This window comes from Neoarius graeffei, chromosome 8 (assembly GCF_027579695.1).
Source record: "Neoarius graeffei isolate fNeoGra1 chromosome 8, fNeoGra1.pri, whole genome shotgun sequence".
In the NCBI taxonomy this organism is placed as follows: Eukaryota; Metazoa; Chordata; class Actinopteri; order Siluriformes; family Ariidae; genus Neoarius; species Neoarius graeffei.
Genome location: NC_083576.1, coordinates 81,278,656 through 81,299,810, shown reverse-complemented (window position 1 = coordinate 81,299,810; position 21,155 = coordinate 81,278,656). Strand labels below are relative to the sequence as shown.

General features: G+C 43.3%; 1 protein-coding gene across 1 annotated transcript in view; it reads right to left on the bottom strand.

Annotated features, from left to right (window-relative positions):
- Window positions 1-21,155, bottom strand: part of LOC132890940 (chromatin remodeling regulator CECR2) — a 93,690-nt gene that overhangs the window by 6,068 nt on the left and 66,467 nt on the right. The window contains exons 8-18 of the mRNA XM_060928337.1: window positions 16,821-16,907; window positions 16,487-16,628; window positions 15,703-15,832; window positions 13,303-13,340; window positions 13,059-13,150; window positions 11,886-12,012; window positions 11,086-11,462; window positions 8,602-8,751; window positions 5,668-6,358; window positions 3,657-5,469; window positions 2,674-2,734 (exon numbers count right to left, since the gene is read on the bottom strand). Coding sequence (XP_060784320.1) covers window positions 2,677-2,734; window positions 3,657-5,469; window positions 5,668-6,358; window positions 8,602-8,751; window positions 11,086-11,462; window positions 11,886-12,012; window positions 13,059-13,150; window positions 13,303-13,340; window positions 15,703-15,832; window positions 16,487-16,628; window positions 16,821-16,907 — 3,705 coding nt within the window. The 3' untranslated portion in view covers window positions 2,674-2,676. The remainder of the gene's footprint in view (window positions 1-2,673; window positions 2,735-3,656; window positions 5,470-5,667; window positions 6,359-8,601; window positions 8,752-11,085; window positions 11,463-11,885; window positions 12,013-13,058; window positions 13,151-13,302; window positions 13,341-15,702; window positions 15,833-16,486; window positions 16,629-16,820; window positions 16,908-21,155) is intronic.

Genomic DNA, 21,155 nt, shown 5'->3' with positions numbered 1-21,155 from the left:
AAATGTTTATTTATTTATTTATTTAGAGCTTGAATGTCAATTTCAGTCGTCAATGCCACGTTTTTATACTTTGGCATTTAATACAATGTTGGTTTAAATTTTGATTTTTAAAGAAAATAAATATGTTCTTAATCCTGAGCATCTGTTATTTTGTGAATTCTTACCTTTATAACTTCATCGTACCTTAAGGTACAAAACACTTAAGTTGTCTACTGGTAGTGTGCATGAGGTAAGGGTTCAGGCTAGAAAACTAATAGTGTACCTAGAAGGGTAACTGCAGTATACTTCAAAACTAAAAAGTGGACTAGATGTATATAACCAGTAACTAATAATATATTTCCAATATGCTATAAAGTATACTTTTATAAACTAAAAAGTGGACTAGAAGTGTGTAATGAGTAAACCAATAGTATATTTCCAGTATACTACAAAGTATACTTTAGGCCCCCCGTCACACTTATTCGGAATTAGCAGGAATCAAGCAGAACCAGCTGGAATGAAAAATTTTTCAAAATTCGTGCCACATTCAGGCAGGAATTTCACACTGACCAACATTCTTACAGCTTTGTAAGAATGCCGTTCGAATATAGAATGCGCTTCGAACCTGCCTCGAATGATTCTTGCACATTCCAGGTGTATTAGCTTTCGAATGCAGTTCAAATGTAGTTGGAACACAGTAGGAATACCTAGAATGCTGTAAGAATATTAAGAATGCACTTCGAATGCCGGACGAGTGTGGTTTGATTGCTGCCTGAATACCACCCGAAGTCTGGTTGGAAGGTGCCTCGAATGCTGTACGAATTCACCTCAAATGCAGTCAGAACGCTCCCGGAATAACTGCCGAATACGTTTCGAACGTCGAAGAATTCAAAGAGAATGCAGCTCAAATACTTAGAATGTACTTCGAATATCCCGGAATATACGATGTATTTTCATTCCGAGGGCATTCCGGCAGGATTTGAAGTGGCTTGCCACTTCGATTTTTCCCCTCAAACGCAATCAGAATGTTTCAAATGCTGTTGGAATGCCGTAAGAATATTTAGAATGCAGTTAGAATATACTTTGAATGCCGTTCGATATTTCTCCTCTTCGAATGCACCTCGAATGTTCCGAGCATGAGCAAAACATTCAGGCCAGCCACAAAAATGGGCCCCAATGTTTGGAATGCACTCAGAATACAGTCAGAACTTTTAGAATGCACTTCAAATATCCTGGAATATATGAAGAATTTTCATTCCGACGGCATTCCGGCTCATTCCACCTCTAGTGGGACTACCCTATTAGTAAACTAAAAAGTGGACTAGAAGTATAAAACAAGTAAACTCATAGTATATTTCCAGTATACTATGAAGTATGCTTTTGTAAACTAAAGAGTGGACTACAAGTAGTAGTATAGAACTAGTAAACTATCAGTAGACATGTTTACTTGTGGTATACTTGCAGCACAAAATAATAAATACTAGTTGTATACTCAGAGTTTACTTCTCTTAGACTTAAAGTAGACTTTTTATAAACTAAAAGTGGGCCAATTTAGTCCTAAGAAGTATTAGATTAGTTTATTTACAAGTATACTGTAAGTACATTGATATCTGTATATTTGGTACACAAAAGTATACTTAAGGAAATATAATTTACTTAAGTATACTGAATAAAATGAACTTGAAGTACATTTCTTTTTGATAAGGGTATCCAGTGAATGTGGATAGAATAATTCCTGTTAATCTTGTGGAATATCCAGAAAACAAGTTCTTTTCACGGACATTATAGCAGCTATTAACATCAGTTCCTTCACCAGCCTTTTTTCCTCTCTCAAAATTAATAAAAAAAAAAAAAAAACACAGGAAGTGCAGCTTGTCATGTTGTTACCAAGAAATCGTAAAGCCTCCATCCTAAAGTGCTCACACTGGAGACTTGTTCCAAAAATTCTAACAAACGTCACCATAACAATTCCACATGGCTTTTAATCCATTTAAGTGCCGCATCCATGATACAAGTTGCTACGACAGAAATGATAATACAGTAGAATGAGTGCATTAACAAACCTGTGATTTACTTTGCTGCTGGAACAGTCAGACCTGCTGTTCTAGAAATGATTTAGCACCTTCTGAACAATCAAGAATTCATCAGAGCTGTTGTACAAATTTGTGCAACTGATTCGACTTCCTTTCAGAGACTACTTTTTCAGAGGGGAGAATAAGTAAATACAGCAGCTCCCTATTTTCCACCTGATCGCACATGAATACCACAAAACCTTCAAGAAATATGCAAGTGACTGGTATTTACGGTATTACTCCAGTGTTGAAAAATTGGGCAAAGTGACATTAGAGGAGCTAGGATGTTTCATATGTAATGGTTGTATTTCATATTCACATTATATAGTCATGTATTTTAAGTATTCTTACTCAACAACTGCCCTTAGATGTTCATTATATGTGAGCTCTGAATAAATGGATTTGGGGGAGTTCCCCTCATTCCAGGGAAACATGAAAGGGACAGTGTTGATTATACATAGACTACATACGTGGTGGATTAGAGATCAGTTTCAAGGGCGTACACATCTCCAGTAAGAGGAAGCGAATTTCACATTTTTGCAAAAATCACAAAGAGAAATGAAACTCAACATAACCTGCCAGAAAAGAATATCCGTTTTTGGCCAAGGTTGCCAAATCTTACCTTTCACACTCCCTGCTTACTGCTGGGACTACTGGGAGCTGCTGCACTCATCAGGTGTTGCCTGTCACACAAGACACAGTATAATCATGTTATTAAAATGTAAAATATTAAGGAGTACATTTTGCAAAGGTGAAAAATATAGTCAACTGGAAAACATTCTATTGAGAGCAAGAATCTGCAGAATTAGCAATCACTTGTATTTCTTTGCTAGTCTCTGAAGCTACAGGTCACACTACAGCTCGCGATGGGTTACTGATGAAAATCGATGAGGCGTTTGGTGGTGATGCTTTCCAGAGGTTCGGGAAGTATTCCCGAACCCATCTGAGTATTCACCGCTTAGTTTGCTGACGAAAACATCACCACCAAATTTCAATGCATGCACAAATTTTTCACGACGTTTTTGACTACTCACGAGTTGAAGATGCACCAAAAAACAACTCTCAAAGCTCAGAGAATATTTGCCATGCATCACACGATTAGTGGCAATGCTACCAATTTTTCCATCGCCAAGTATTTGCAAACCCATCACGAGCTGTAGTGTGACCATACCTTTACTACATCTCTTGTACCTACTGGCTCAAAACTACAGCCAGTGTTGCCAGATTATTAATTTTGTTGCTACACTTTTTAGACCACTTTTGCATCTTCATTTCCAAAAAAGAGAGCCTAACAGGAAACCTAGTGACCTTTTGAGTAGATATTAAAGACTGTCCTGCACTCGATGCAGATGTCCACCTCGCATCACAGCTGCAGGTTATAGGAGCCAAAAGAGTGGATTTGCTCAATTTATCACCAGTGAGTAAAGTCCGAGTTGAACGTGTGCAAGCCAATGTTACCAGTAACTAATCACTAATCTTACCAATGACCATGTCACTAATCACCATTGTTTGTCCCACCTGCACCCTTTGTTCTTTATTTAAAAACGCTCTTCTTGATCACTATTCCACTCTATTCTATTCATTAAATGTTAAAGAGTAACTTACCGTGGATGAAATAAGTGTTCAGGTATCATGCTTCTCTGAGGCAACATCATGCCGTGAAAGTGACCTGCAGCATGTGGGTGCCTGTACATAGTCTGTCCCGGAGTGTAGGGTAGGTGCTGGGACCGCTGCAGCGCCTCCATCAAGTGTGGGTGACGATTCTGAGGACCAAAATGTCCACTTGGGGTCTGAGACCTGGAGTATGGTCCTCCTGGCACACCGTGAGGTGGGGGAGCGCCACCCTGCTGCATGCTGGGATGCATGGCCCGTGGATCATAGGGATAATTGTGTTGAGGCTGAGCAGAGGTGTGGCGGTGGGCTGCAGCATTGTGGCTGTCTAGATCCAGTATCTCCTTCGGGCTTTCAGGCAGATCTGAGCTATCCTCAGTCCGGGCCTGTTTTGTCGGAGTGGCACCCTCTTGATTCTCAGTTGAGCTGCCCTGGGATCCATCAAGGAGATGATTCGGAGACATAACATCCCCACCAGAACCATCTGAACCCAGAGAAGACATTGTGTTATCCTTCTGCCGACCACTGATGCCAGCACCTGCAGGAGGTAGGTAAGTATTGGGCATCAACGGAGGATGAGGCTGGTATTGAGGTCTAGGCCATTCTCTTGCTGGGAAACCAGGCCTGCTGTTTTGCTGGTGCTGGGGATAGTACTGCTGTTGCTGCCGGTATGAAGCATGTATACTGGAATGGGCCTGAGGATGCTGTGGGCCCATGTGGTACGGATACACCGGACCTTGAGGATATGGAGAGTAACCGGCAGGATTGTGATGAGGGCTCATAGACTGAGACTGTGATGCTTGGCTTGGATAAGGCAGATGAGCAGCTGGGTTCACTGGTGTGCCCATGTATTTGCTGTAATGTGGATTGGCTATGCCGTACTGAGCCACAGTGTTGCTCTCTGGACCATGAGGGTGATTTGGTGGTGTCTGTCTGTGCAGTGGTACTTGTTCTGGCCTGTTGAGCTGGGTTTGTGCCTCTGGGCTAAAAGGTTGTTCTTTGTACTGATGGTTGGCTTTGGCAGGGGAATTCTTCATATTGGGATTGGGACTACCAGAGCTTCTTTCAGGCTCCCGGGTAGGCTCACTGGGCCTCTGATCACCACGTTCAGCAGGAGAGGGCTGTGCAAGTGGTTGGGAAACAGGGTGGCTGGGGGGCAGTGAGGTGAAAGTGGCAGGGTGTTGAGCACCAGGTTGTGACCCCTGAGGAACAGACTGTGGCATGCCATGGACAGGCCCTGGTTGTTGACCTTGGACAGATCCATTTTGGGGCATCTGCTGGTAAGGAGCATTGGAAGATATGTGTAGTGGCACGCTGTGAGGGTACTGAGGAGACATATGTGGAAGAACCTGCTGAGGGGAACTCTGCAACATTTGTTGGGGAATATCCTGTGGACTATTTTGGGAGAACTCTGGAGGAATGGTGGAAGACATTTGTTCAGACAGATCTGAGGTGATCAGAGTGATCTTCACAGGACCATTATTAGAAGGGTGTGTAGAGGAATCCTGACATTTCTGTGACTGTGTTTTAGACAAGGGTTCCTTTTGAGAGACAGGACTGTTTTGGGGTATGGGTGGATTGCCTTCTCCAGTGCTCTCTCCTTCCAGCTGTGGTCCGTCTTTTTTTGGTGTGGATAGCAAACTTGATGCAAGCTCTGCTGATGTCTTCTGTGGCGAAACACCCCACACTGCAGCATTAGGGCTCTGCTGGGTACCACTGGGCTGTTCAGGGACCTTAGCTTGACCAGAACGAGGTGAGCAGTTGGACTCCTCACTCTGTTGTTTATTTGTCAGTTCTCCTTCTAAACCTGTAAGAAGGAATAGGGGAAGGAAAAACAACATTTTTTTCATGACGAAGACATCAGAAAACAATCGTTAACCACATACAGCACTGGCACAATGCTACCTCTTAAATTGATATTATAAGATTACCATTGTTGGCTGAAGTAATCCTATAAGAAGGGACAATTCATTACAAAGGAAAGACGTTTTAAGAAAACTCCTACCTTTTGACACATTATCAGCACCTTGGCTATCTCCCACAAGCCTTGAGTGCTGGCCTTCAGCAGCTGCTGCAATACTAGCATTTCTTGCTGGAGGCGGCTGGTAACCGCTGATGCTAAGACGAGATGATGCTGACAGCTGCTGCAGGGCAATCATCTCCGGGCTGTCCATCATTGATCCCACATGTGGCCTGGGTTCTTGCAGGGTCATGGTAGGCCTATGGGCCATGGGTCCCTGGGAGCTAACTGCTGACATCCTGTATTGGCCATTAGAAGGCGGATATCCAGCACTGTGTGGGGGAGGCATCATACCATGACCGTATGGGTGCTGACCACCCATAGCCTGCTCCTGCATCATTGGTTGTCCAGGCCTCTGCTGGCTCGAACCTGGCCAAGAACCGTAAGGAGTGGGTGGAGGGCCATAAGGAGTGAAGGAGTTGTGCAGGGGTCTAGGGTAACCATTTCCCATTGGGTGCATGGGTTGCCTAACAGGGCGATTGTGAGGTCGATACATATCGCCCTCAGATGGAGTGGTGCACAGTCCTCCAGACTGAAGAGCCACTGGTCTTGGGCCCAATGATGGGCCATGAGTGGGGCCAATGTAGGAATGCTGTTGGTGTTGAGGCTGAAGGTGACGAGAATCAGGCCCCACTGGGTATCTCGGACCAAAGTGTGGACCATTGGTAGGTGGACCCTGAGGAGAAGAAATATGTATTAAAAACACAGAATTAACACAGTCAAAAACATTATTCTGTGTGTTGGCAAGATTTGTCAAGCTAATTGTATGACTTTTTAATTACATTACAGGCATTTAGCAGAAGCTCTTATCCAGAGCGACATACAAGAAGCACATACACATACCCATTGCCTGGGGAGCAGTTGGGGTTTAGGTACCTTGCTCAAGGGCACTTCAGCCATGGATTTTTCTGCTGGTCCAGGTAATCGAACCAGCAACCCTTTGGTCCCAAGGCTGTTTCTCTAACCTTTAGGCCATGGATGCCCCCATGGCCTAAGTGCCCTCTTAATGCCACCTCTATTGTAAGTTAACACCAAATTCCATGTATTTGAAAGAATGAATAATATATTCATACAAAACATCTCTATAATGGAAGCCTAACAGCTGGTGACCTTAACTTCATCAGTAAGTATTGAGCAAGCAAGAAATTCCACTGACTAACAGGTACTGTGCTTTTTTTTGTATGTTAAGGAGCTATCATATTTTACATATATCATTTCATGTACATCAAAAGCAGTTGTATGTATTTGTGAGAGTCAAATACACAAATGCAAGCAATATTTCACAGGCTATAAGAAAAAAATTACTATACATAAAAAAAAAAGCCTTAGACTTTCCTTTCACACAAAGAAATAGTAATACAGGATTTTGCTAGGCCTTCAAAACACAGGGGTCCTAACTGCCACTGAGCATTAGAAAGTCTCATGGAGTTAAAGGGGCAATGTGTAAGAATTTTTTTGTTTAAAACATTAAAAAATTAAATAAAATTATCAAAAGAATGAAGAAATAACAGCTTTAATGTAGATGTCACACACATGTATTGTGTTGCAGAGATATCTACAGAAGTTAGCATGGTAACCAGCTAGCCCTGAGACAGGAAAGACTGTCCATCTCATAATACTACTTTGTAGATCAAGAGGTGACAGTCACTGTAGCGTCCAGTCTACCCTCAGTCCAACATAAGAGGAGAATAAGAATGCCTGTGGCGTCACCGTGCACGGAAGTCATTGCCGGTTACATACGCGTTAGCCTCTGAGCTGTGTTTACACAGACTGCTGAAAACTAAGGGAAAGAAGCAAATTAAATGCTACAATTTGGAGAAACACCTGGAACCCAGGCACCAAATTGTGGATTTCCGGTTACCATTTTGCATCAGTATGTTGTATTTTTGGAGAAGGGAAAGAGAAAGAAAAGGGACCCGACCAGGAAAAACTGAATCGCAATGCGAAGCAAAGTAAACACAAAACAGCAGCCAAAGACTGGATTACAGACCCTCCACTCACATATCCAGACATTGTAAACCATCTTGTTTTTGGGTTGAGCGCATGCCCTGTGTGAATTTAAAAGTTACAAACCCATAGCAGCTCAAATTAGTTTTGGAGTGGCTGGTTGTAAGGTCTGCTAATGCTAATTCGCAAGATAACTGTGAGGGCACGGTGTGTCATAGTGGCAAAAGGTAAGATGGCACTCTTCTTTTTGGCCCAATTATTAAACCAAACAAAATACAAAACTTTCATCGATGTCATTATTTCAATAAGTCATAGGCAGTGGATTTAATCAGTCGCATTATTAATTAAAAAAAGGTTACACTCCTACAATGCTGTGAATCATAGTCTTGTGCACTGCTGACGAGTTTCAGCAGTTTGGTCAAATTTTACATATTCTTGCCCTGTTAGTTACTAGTTGGCTTTTTTTTTTTTTTTAATAACTGATGACTGAAGTTAGATCATATGAACCCAGTAATGGATCAAATCAGAAACAGCTTTATGTTATATTCAGTGAGCGATAATTCTACAAGTGATGGTGATGCGTTTAGGGGGGAGGAGGGACTATTTCTTATGATAGGATAGACACCCAAATTTCTTGTGATATACTGCCCCCTGTTTGTTTGGAATGTGGAGTCTGAATTCATCAGGTGGCCAATTCTTACATATTGCCCCTTTAAGCATATTTAAAATAATATACAGCAGCAACATGTTCAAAACAATCCAACAGACAAATCCATTTGGAGGTTGTATTTATTAACTGCAAAAATAAATAAAAATTTAATTAAGTAAACGCCCCACGCTTGGTCTATGTTACTTAGAGGTAATAAAATACATGTGCTGGTGATTGCTATGAATGAGAATTTAGTCATTGCAGGGATTATAATCTGTTCAATGTCAAACACGTTCTTTCACTAGTATTAAAAGGTGTCATACCTGCATAGGATAATGAGGCATGTGTTGGGGGCCATGCTCTCCTGGACCCCTACCCATGAGAGGTCTCGGTCCTGGATATGGATATCGGGGGTCCATCATCATACCTTGGCCATACATTCCTGGTCCCGGGGGACCTGGGAGCTGCTGGAGCTGTTTTAAGAGAAGACACTTGTGTTAAACTTCTGATGCATAAAATGACATTGTTGCTCACTGTATAAGATTTGTACACTTTTTGAGAATGGGTAAAATACGCAACAGTTTACAGGTGTAAAAGAAAACTACTACACAAAATTAAGTACTACCTGTCGTACTTAGTTAAGGGCTCTTACTTATAGTGTTACTTTAAGGGCACATTCACACAAACACTGTATGGCAAAAGGCCTGTGGACCCATGACCACCACATCCAAGGGTGCTTTTTAAACATCCCATTCCAGATTTAGTCCTCCCTTTACTGTTGTAATAACCTCTACTATTGTGGGAAGGCTTTTTCACTAGATTTTGAAACATGGCAGTGGGGATTTGCCCCTTCAGCCACATGAGCATTAGTGAGGTCAGGCACTGATGTTGAGTGAGGAGGCCTGGGGTGCAGTCGGTGTTCTAGTTCATCCCAAACATGTTCAATGGGGTTGAGGTCAGGGCTTTGTATGGGACCTTTTTACCCACCATTGACTCCTCATACAACAACTGCTGCATCTGCAAAGCCACCATTATTGCGGATAACCCATTCACCCATCCCATGCACTCTTCACCCTCCTGCCATGCGGCAGAAGATACAGGAGCATTCGTGCCACCACCAGCACTCTACAACAGTTTCTTTCCTGAGGCAGTCAGATTACTCAACATTGTTGCTGCCTCCCAACACTAACTTGAGAAAGTCAAACACATAACCCAGTATGGCTCAATACCACTGCAAACCGCACTTTACAAAGCTGCAGACGACATTTTATGGAACGTTAACCATATTCCTGCTACACTACCATATAGTTTACAGTTTATAGCTCATGTTTTTGTTTGTTTTTTTAAAGTGTTGTATTTATTGTCCTGCACTCGTCTCACACTGTTGTGTATTTGCACTTTATGTAGTCTTGAGTACCACTGTGCGCTGTACCATGGTCCTGGAGAAACAATATTTAATTTCAACATATACAAGCTATATAGAGGAATGACAAAAATAGCTTCAGTGAGGCTGTAGCTCATACCGGCCACTACTGTTGTGTGCAAGTTTGAAATCTGATCACTCCTGTGGGAGGAGTAGCGATTTTTGTGAATTTGCATATATGACCCCTGTGTAGCTGCATCCATGGCAGGTGGTGCCACCTGGTAAACAATTCTTGTTGGAATATATGTCTTTAGAGTCTTCTGGGTGAGTTTCAATCAAAACGTCCCAGCAGTTTATGAAGAGTAGTGTTTAATGTGACGAGTCACCCAAAAATTTCAGACGCCCATAAAATCGTAAATATATGACAGGTGGCGCCACCGTCTTGACAACTTTTATGCACACCCACCTAGGGAGCATTGTATGCAAGTTTGATCAAAATCCGATCAATCCTGTAGGAGGAGGAGTGATTTTTGTAAATTGTGGACAGACGACACATGCTCGCATTTTAAAATGAATAAATAAATACAAACAAAACACCCTGCTTGACTTGACACTCGAGTTCTTTCATTCCAACCTTCGCAAACCATGTCCTCATGGAGCTCGCTTTATCATGCTGGAACATGTCTGGGCCTCTGAGTTCCAGTGAAGGATACTTGTAATTCAACAGCATACAAAGACATTCTGTGTGGCAACAGTTTGGGGAAGGATTACGCAAGGGTGTGATGGTCAGGAGTCCACATACGTTTGGCCATATAGTGTATTTGTCCAGTCTGAATCAGAGTGGAAAAAAAGTCATTTGGTTCTTTTTGGTTTGGTTTCACTCTGGATATAATTAAACAGACAAAAAGCATTGGCTGAGGGGTGTGTAGGGCTGAAAATACCGGTTTTTAAATAAATAAATAAATAAAAACACACAGCTCAAAAATTATCACTATATAAATAAGAAAACATTGTATATAGCGTTCAGATTTTTTTCCTCTCTTTTTGCCAGTCAGTCCAGATAGGTAGCACTACTGCTCTGGGGTGGGTTTCCCAAAAGCCTCTTAACGCCAAGAGTATCTTAACTAGGAGAGAGAGCATTCAATTATGCTGCTCATGCTACCATTTAACGATCTGCGACACTTTTAGGAAGCTCAGGCCTCTACTTTAGCAGATCACATCTGCAACCCAAAATACATGGCATGTCTAATTCACTTCCAAATACCCTGCACGTGTGTGATTCAGTGTTGAAATCACTTTCTTTTTGTCTGCACCAAGGTATGCTTCTAGTGTTCCAACCTGCCTCAAACTACACCAGGGCCCAACTATGCATACTGTAAACGCACCCTAAAGATCCGTTGTTATAGTGATCCTGCACAAAATCAGACAGGAAGTGTAACCTTGCCTGTTGTGAAGGGTGGTACATGCCGTGTGGTGGATCATTCCCAGAGCGAGGCTGTCCTGTATTGATGTGAGGATGCGTGGACCCATTGCTGAACTGGAAACCAGGTGGACCAGGAGCAAATTTGGAGCTGTTCTCCTGGGGCTGGTTGCCTCCTTTACCCCCGCTGGATGCTTTGCGTTTCTGCGCTTGTCCCGTGGCCCGGATCAGGCTCTCGGGCCCCGATTGCCGACTGCTCCTGTTCTTCTTCTTGTCCTTGCGCTCGCGGTCCTCCTTACTCAAGTGGAATTCCTCGTCGGTGTCTCCGTCCTCAGAGGGGAAATGTTTTAGCAAGGCTCTGCTGAAACAGCGTTCCAGGGACTCTGCCATTATCGTGTACTCTGAGAAACACAAACACAGTTTGTCCATTTAGCCCTGTCGTCAACACACATTCAAACAAACGCATAGAAACGGAGGTCTTGGCTTCCTTCTCCGAGCTGGTCCTCTGACCAGGTCACAGAGCCACAGTTGACCTTTGACCCTCCAGCCACTCCCAGTGGGGGAGAGCATTCTGACAGATGGATGGCTCCAGAGAGAGGGGCCGCAGGGATGGAATGTCTGTGTGGCACTGCAGGACTTAGCACACTGGAGAACAGCTCAATCGCTCTCCATTAATCACTGTCAGAGGCTTTATGCATGCACACGCACACACTCACTCTCGCGCTCTCTCTCATACACTTGACTAACACACACACACCCTACAAATAAATCCCAATAAAAACCTGTCTGCTTTAAGTTGACATTTAATAAGAGAATCTATTTACCACTCTCCTCTCCGTTGTACTCCAGGCAGTTCTCAAACATGAGCTTCACGTCAGCTATGAACTCATCCTTGATAACATATTCTCCTTCATTTAGCTTATTCTCAATGGTGGACAGATCCATTGGAGTCTTAAAAAAAAAATAATAATAATTAGATAGGAAAATTCACATACGTACACATTTTTTTATATATAAAATCAACCAACCACATCACAACTACTTCAATAGTAAAATAAACTGAGGGGAACCGTCAGGGCCGTCTAGGCCTTCAGAGAAAGCCCAACCATATCAGCATTTCAAATGTTATCTTTAATTTCTTTCATTCTTATCCTGAAATTATTCTCTAAGTCAGCCTCATTTTCTATCAAATGTGCTGCAGAAATGAAAGGGTTACTGTCCTGAAAACATTAAAATCAAGTTATCCAATGGGATTTGTTTGTTTGTTGTCTCTAGGCTGAGAAGAGTTTAGAGCTGGATCACTGATTGGTTAAGACTTCATTGCTGGGACAGAAGGCCATGGCAGTGCATACTTATGTAGGAAGTAACTGATAAATTAACCAAATCAGATTTTTATTTATAGTGGGAGGAACCAAAAATGTATTGCCGTAGGCCCTCTCGAAGGACAACGCTAGCTTAACCACGACTCTGCATCATTAGCGCAGCGGTGAAGTCACCTTCCAGCCGGTGTAGTGTTCATCAGTAGTGTTAAGCAAATGCTAATAAAGCAGTCAAGCCAGTGCTATCTATCAAGAACAAGTAGCACAGGCTAATGCCCAAGAAACTAAGATTTCTGTCTCCAGACTCTTCTTCCACGCTGTGCGCTCACCACAGTATTTTTCACTCAGACTTAAGTATTCATTTCCCTGTGTAATTTACAGAGTTACTTTTAAATTCAACATCGACAACTACACACAACGGAGCAACCTGGCAGCCTGCCGCTAATCCTGTGCAAAATCCTTTGCCCTGTTGCTTTTTTGGTGTCTGACTAAGTTTTGGCTAAGCTCAAGTCCGAGCTCTAATAATGGCTTGCCACTGAAAACAAACATACGTAATGTGATTCATCTGAAGCAGCAACGCAACCACAGTAACAGCCAGTTCCCCTGCTTGGTGTTCATTTAAACACTTCTGAAATTTGAGTCTCAAAGTTTCCCTGCTGAGATAGATGGGAAACTAACCTGAATAATTTCATGATAGTTAGGAGCATAGGATTCATCCACAGGCTCCATGAAGGGCCAAGCGTCTTTGTGAGCCTTCAGAGCCTCCAGCACTGAGAAGGGGAAGAAGAAGAGAGGGGGTGGGAAAAAAAAAAGCCACCCACACAAAAGATGTGATTTAAAACGTAGAAATTACTGAAACTGACAAATGAGGAAACATTGGTTAGGCTTTGCTTCTGGCACCATCCTTTCCACTGACACCCACCTTTATAGAGAGCAGCATAGTCGTCATCGATATCGTAGCTGAAAGAGAAAAAGAGAACTGGAAGTTAGCAATGGGGAACATGGAGAACATGACCACTTAAGAGGCCAAAAAACAAACAAAACAGTCTACACTATGTCGCCATAATGTCCAGCACCGTGTGAAAGAATTTTACTGGTACAATTCCACATGTATACATATAGCCTGGGTTCTGATCCTTGATCACGACTCGTGTTCTTTTCAGAAACCCAGCCTAACGGTCATGAACAAAAAGGAATAATCTAATGGAAGAAACTAACATCTAAACAAGAATAGATTCCTGTAAATACATGGAAAAGTGAGGATTTCTCAACACACAAAGCCAACACTCAATCTGTGAGGTTTAATTACCCAGGATTTTCTCTGTACCGATATTAGTTCTGTCCTCATTGACAAATCTTTAAAGTAAAGAATAAAATGCTGCTATAGGAAAAATCAAATATCAGTGTCAAGGGGATGTGATGCAGCCCAACATGAAGCAATTTTCCAAACCGAACAATTTTTAGTTACATTTAATATCATGGGACATCTGGAAAACCTTCGTTTTTGTTACAGCTTCAGTCAAAGCAGCTATAAAAAGTTGTGTCTGTCATCAGCCTCTGTTTTCTCTTCAATTCATATGACAAAAACAAATGTCACTTGTCATGTTGGACAGAAACTGCAAAAGCCTTCACTGTAAAGATGTTCCAATATCTTTAAAGGAGATACGCAGAACCTTTATTTTTAAATACATTTCTGAGTGGATAGTATCTCCATCCTTGACTCTTGGATGCTGTATAAATGAGAATAAAAAAATATTTGAGAGTTAAAATCGCCTGCAAAGTTGGCATTGGAGCTGCCCCGCTGAGCCAGCCAGCCCTGAGTGCGTGACGTCACAGCGGGAACCGATTTTAAGGCGAAGGCCTTTGACAGCTACAGACCAAAGTCATATAAATAAAAATTTATGGTGAAAGTAAGAAATACCGTTACAGACTTGCTCAACTAAGACTGATTTGACTTCATTGATTGTGGGTTGACTCTCATTAAAACAGGATAGGTGTTATAACTTATGCAACATACATGTACATGCATGCATTTTCACTGATAAAACGTAAAAGGCTAATTAAATAATCAGATGAACTGAGAATCACATTCTGAAGCAAATTAAATAATCTCATACCGGTAACTTAAATACACAATACAAGTTACATGTATTAATCTAAATGCAGGTAAATGACGAGTGGTGTTTTTGTTGTTTTGTATCCAAATGAGAGTTGCTTTTTACCCGTCTGTGTTCTCGCTTCTTGAAGGCCAATCTTGTGGCCGATTGTTTAAAAACATTCTGACTTTCAGTTGTTCGTTCAGTTCTCTGTTCATTTGCTTTTTCCACGCAAGGGCAAGATATTGCTGCTGAGGCAAGCATATCCAGCGGAGAAATCAGACGGCTGGTCCACTCATTCTCCATTTTCTCCATACTGAATACTCCGCCATTACTGCTTGGCTCAGGCAATTACTAAAACCTGTGACGGGATGTCACTGGTTTTAGCAACAACCACGGGGAGGTCACTGCCTGAGCAATAATATGTCAATGTCTCGTCTCGTCCCAGGTTTTGGCAACAACCCTCAGCTCACACTCCGGGAGAACTAGTGCAACTGAACTTTTTCCTTTTCTTGTAGTTTTCTTTTCCTTTAATTGTTGATACTGCACCCTCTTTCAATACGGGCTTACAGCAAACACTCCTCAACAGATTAAAGGTTTCATACGAGTCTTCAGTAAAACTTGCAGAGCAGAGGAGAGACCACTTTGTAGGCGCCCAATGTGCTCGTGAACTTCCCGCAAAACGTGTCCAAATCTTTGCAGTTTGAACATTCTTGAGCCATGAATGAAACAGAAATCCACCTTCTGTCATGTTGCTGCACCAACCAGCAACACATCTACGTGGCATGGTGGTAAATTAGCTCAGAATGGAAGCTCGAAGTTGCAGTCAGCTCTGTGTTTTAGTATAGTGGAAATGGCAATGAGACAGATAACCTTCCTGTGGTGATGTCACAGATGTCAAGGTCATTCACTCAGACCGCTACCTATATGAGTCACTTTAATTGTAAAAATTACACCTAAAACTATTCCTGTGCCATTCTTGAGGTCTCAAGGCATTTATAAACAAAAAGTGAGGCCATGGCTCTGCATATCTCCTTTAAGAAAAGTTACAGCTTCGCCTCTGTTACAAATCACGGACACTGGAGACTCCTTCCATTCATGCGATTCCTTTCAGAACCACTAATCTTACCAATACTCAGGATTTTCATAATTCAAAATAGCAGTTCTAGAGTTTCAGATAAAACTATATCAATGGTAGTGTTTATTACAGAGTAAGAAACTCTTACAGCTCATTGGTGCGGCGAGTGCGGCGGACAGGCGAGTGGGGTTCCAGGTGGAGCAGCTCGGCCGGCAAGTCCTTCCCCTGAGACAGCAGCCACGCCCTCTCCTCACGCTGCCTCCTTCTCCGAGATCGCTCTGAACACAGATGTGCACACAAACGCGATCATGAGCACATCCACATGTACATTCAAACACACGCCCATTCAGAGGCTCTCAAAACACACACACACCCCACCCAACTCCTAGTTCTTTCCTCAAGGCACCTGTTACTCAAACAAACCAGGTCTGCTTAGATTTCTGAATTTCGTGAACAAGAGAGAAGTCAAATGAGTGACTCAGCGAGCAGCTTTAGAAGGCAAACTAGGATCAAAAGGCTGGTGTGAGATAAAGACCCGAGCTGGTTTCTGTGCTGATATGAAAGGCTGTCTCAGGCGCACCCTGCTGTGAGGATTAAAGAGGTTTCGGACAGGAGCCACTGGAGAGCTCCTCAGGCTACAATCTTCATCCATTATACATTAACAAGCAGAGCAGAGCAGCCCAGTGCCACAATCAGGAGTTAAATAACTCTCGCGCACACATCAAGAGTGAACCGAAGGGAGTTTGGGTGATAAATGCGGTTTGGGAGTTTCCTCATCAACTCTTCTTTGTGCAGTTGAAGCAGGCTTGGGATAAAAGCAAGTTCTTGCATGTGTAGACACAAGTGTGTGCGCACGCGCGCATTTATTTGATGTAGCTTCTGAAGCCTTTAGACCCATGGGCTGCCTGTGGAGGAGATAAAAAGTAGTGTACCTTCTGCTGCTTTTGCCCGCTCCAGTTCCTCTCTCTCTCGCTCCTCTTGGAGGAGTCGTTCCTCTTCTCGCCGCTGCTCGGCAAGTAAAGCCTGCCTTTCCAAGTCCTCCTCTCTCTGTTTCAGGTCCACCTCAGAGACAGCCTATGCAAGAAAAGCGACGTGTATATATAATTTTATTTATTTATTTATTTTTAAAAATGAATCAATACCTTCTAACCAATCAGAACTGAGAACTCAAGAGCACGAAGGTGCAAGTTTATCCTGCAATATTTCACACAATTCTAAAGACACTAAAAGCAAACGATTTAAAAGCCAAATTTAAAGGACACATACCTCCTCCTTATTTATGACATGCTTGTCAGAAAGCCTCAAAGAGTTTCGTACAGGAGGATTCAACATTTTCTGCAGCTGCTCTTTCTCCTGAGAAGAACAAAAAAATTAAATGCCAGGAAGTTCTCTTTAACCGTTCATCTTTCTTGCTCTCTCAATCGGTCCCATTCTCTGGGGAGCGTTTTAAAAGTGTAGGGGTGTCAGAGGAGGTCACTGGGGTCAAGCCGTGCTCTATCGGACTTACCCTTTACTTCACCTCGGCATGACTTCACGTAAACAAGTCAATTTGCAAAATGATCGCAGTTAACAAGGATTTAGAATAATCTTGGACAGAGATACTAGTGTGAGTGAAATTAAGATATGATGAAGTCACAGTGGCAAGTATGGGGGGGGAGGAAAAAAAAATAAATCGTAAGCGCCCCATAAATATCTCAGAGTGCTGAGTGCATTATTACACTGCACTTAAATTTGGCAGAGCAAGATGAACTGCTTCAAGTGAAGCCACTTAAGAGGTCAGACACCCGGCCGCGCTGCAGGCCGTCAGTCACCAGGTCCTGGCTGGCTGAAGGTGAGAGCCTGCCTCCTGTCAGGGCCGACATAAGATTAGCTCTGACAGGGTTCTTTGTGTTGTGTGTCAGATTTATGAAAGATGCCCCACTCTTTGTTCCACCTGAGGTCAATTCGCATTTAGCTCTCTGTGCTTGACTCACACCGACAGGTAAAGGGGCAGATGATGGAGCTGTTTAGCACAGAGTAGGAAAATGATGTGGGAGTGATGTGTGTACTTAAACACAATTCCCTCATTTTGTTTGGTTTTAATTAGAATCAGACTTTTGGCCTCCTGTAAACACCTTCCAAAGTGGAGAAATTTTCAAACTCCTTTTTCACTGTTTTTATGTGAATGAAAAGGTACGTTTTTGAAAACATTGACGTTTCAGCATCAATCTGCACATACCGTATTCATTTCGAACGTGTGTTACGATTGTACTAGGCGTCCGTTTATCATGACTGCTGACCAAGCTGGTTGAGTTTGTGGTCGGTCATTTCCTATTCAATGGCCTCTGTGCAATTTGTGTATTGCTTAATATACTGGTTCTCAACTGGTTTTGCTTCAGGACCCACGTTTAACGTTGGACTTCAAGTTGCAACCCAACACTACACTAAAGTTATCATACGGAAATAACCAAAAGAAACGCACAGTAACGTTATTGATACTAAATTATCCACTGCGTAGGCAGGACTAATAAAAGTTGGATAATAATTATTTACTACCTCCGATAACAGGAAAATAAATCAACTTGCATACTGACTTGTTAAAATGGTACCTCATAAGCAGACAGTGGAAAAGATCAGTTTATTAAAAGATGTTGCATGCTTAAATGCAAAATTAATTTTTCACGACATGAATATGAAAATGGACCACTATGTAAATGCACACACTTAATCCTGAGTAAGTGCAATTTACCGAAACTAACAAATAAAACACTGAGAAGTATTAAATAACCATTTGTACACAATATGAAAAATATACAATTATTAAACAATGCGATTTAACAAGAACAAAGCTGAAATCATAGCTTGTGCAAAACAGTGGAAAACACGTGGGTGTGATTTCATTTTGAGAAGTGTCTCAAAATCAGGATGGCACGATCAGATACATTTACTAAATTGTTTAGTTGAAGTACAGAGTCACTTGCCTTAATGCACGTTACCATCTTACGTCCAAGGACGCATCTTGTATTCATTACTTTTTGAACAATATGATTAATTATGAACATTATTGCTTTTTATTTTTTTTTTCGCGGTCCGGTTTCCATCAAATCCTGCGCTCTGATTGGCTGGCGAGCAGATCCGTATCCTACGATAAGGACCCCAGTTACAGACCCCGGTTACGGACCTCTGACGACTCGCTTGTTCACAACAACAAACATAGTAGCATTTTTTTGTCAGCATTTATCTTTTTTTTTTAAATAAGATTTATTTATAAGATTATCAAAAATCTTATAAATTTTTGCCAGCATTTCTCAAGAGAATAGCATTAATTTTACAGCATGGATAGCGATAACGACAGTGTTCACAGCGAAAGCGAGTTTTACTACCCTGAGGAAGAAGAAATAAAAGAAAACATTTCAGGAGAAAGCTAAAAACCTATAACTTGCTAACACCAAGCAAAAACATAGCTGAATCCTGAATGACCCAATTTTGTACAAATAGGGGACTACATAGGCGGCAAAATGTAGTTTTTTTTCAGGCCATGGAAGTGCACTTGTATACTGAGGAGGAAACAATTTGCATTACAGCTGTGAATGAGGATTCAAAATGGTGGCTCAGCTCTGTTTTCCCTTTCAGGCGCTCTCGTTTTCTGTTAGAATTTGGTAAAGAAAAAAAATATATATTATTTACCAGCTTAAGGTCGGTCCGTATGGTGAAATACCGTGACCTCGGCCTTGAATACTGACCTCGGCCCAGAGGGCCTCGCTCAGTACTTTCAAGACCTCCATCACGGTATTTCACGATACGGACCTCCCAGCTGGTAAATAACATTTATTATATTACATTATTTTTTTTTTATTATTATAACTAGAACTGCCACCTTATTGTGGTGGAGGTGTGTGTGTGCTTGAATGATCCTAGGAGCTATGTTGTTGGGGGCATTATGCCCCTGTCAGGGTTTCCCAAGGCAGACAGGTCCTAGGTGACAGGCCAGACCAAGAGCAGTTCACCAAAACCCTTATGGAGAAACCATAGAGGACCGTGACGTCGCCCGGTATGGCACAGCCGGGGCTCCACCCTGGAGCCAGGCCTGGGGCTCGTATGTGAGCGCTTGGTGGCCGGGCCTTTGCGGAGGCCACCAAGCGGGCCTGGCGGAGGAGGAAGCTGGACAGACCTAGCAGGCCCAAATGTATGGTGAGGGTCTGCTGGGAACGTCTGGCCGAGCACTCTGTTGGGGAGGTCTTTAACTCCCACCTCCGGGAGAGCTTTTCCCAGCTTCCGAGGGAGGCGGGGGACATTGAGTCTGAGTGGACCATGTTCTCTACCTCCATTGTGGATGCAGCTGTTCGGAGCTGTGGCCGCAAGGTCTCCGGTGCCTGTCGTGGCGGCAATCCCCGAACCCGGTGGTGGACACCAGAAGTAAGGGATTCTGTCAAGCTGAAGGAGGAGTCCTATCGGGCCATGTTGACCTCCGGGACTCCTGAGGCAGCTGACGGGTATCGGCAGGCCAGGCGTGCTGCAGCTCGGGCAGTTGCGGAGGCAAAAACTCGGAACTGGGAGGAGTTCGGGGAGGCCATGGAGAAAGGCTATCGGTCGGCCTTGAAGAAATTCTGGCAAGCCATCCGGCGCCTCAGGAGGGGGAAGCAGTACTCTGCCAACACTGTTTACAGTGCAGGTGGGGAGCTGTTGACCTCGACTGGGGACATTGTCGGGCGGTGGAAGGAATACTTCGAGGATCTCCTCAATCCCACCGTCATGTCTTCCATTGAGGAGACTGAGGCTGATGACTCAAGAGGTGGACTCGTCCATTACCCAAGCCGAAGTCACTGAGGTAGTTTGCAAGCTTCTCGGTGGCAAGGCACGGGGGGTGGATGAGATCCGCCCTGAGTATCTCAAGTCTCTGGATGTTGTGGGGCTGTCTTGGTTGACACGCCTCTGCAACATCGCGTGGCGGTCGGGGACAGTGCCTCTGGAGTGGCAGACTGGGGTGGTGGTCCCTCTTTCTAAGAAAGGGGACCGGAGAGTGTGCTCCAATTATAGGGGAAAAAAAAAAAAAAAAAATCACACTTCTCAGCCTCCCGGGGAAGGTTTACTCCAGGGTACTGGAGAGGAGAATTCAACCAATAGTCGAACCTCAGATCCAGGAGGAACAATGCGGTTTTCGTCCTGGTCGCGGAACACTGGACCAGCTCTATACCCTTCATAGGGTGCTCGAGGGTTCATGGGAGTTTGCCCAACCAGTCCACATGTGCTTTGTGGATCTGGAGAAGGCATTCAACCGTGTCCCCCGTGGTATTCTGTGGGGGGGTGCTTCGGGAGTATGGGGTTCGGGGCTCTTTGCTAAGGGCTGTCCGGTCCCTGTACGAACGGTGCAGGAGTCTGGTTCGCATTGCCGGCAGTAAGTCAGACCTGTTCCCAGTGCATGTTGGACTCCAGCAGGGCTGCCCTTTGTCACCGGTTCTGTTCATAATTTTTATGGACAGAATTTCTAGGCGCAGCCAGGGGCCGGAAGGAATCCTGTTTGGGAACCACAGGATTTCATCTCTGCTTTTTGCGGATGATGTCCTGTTGGCTTCTTCAAACCAGGACCTTCAGCATGCACTGGGGCGGTTTGCAGTCGAGTGT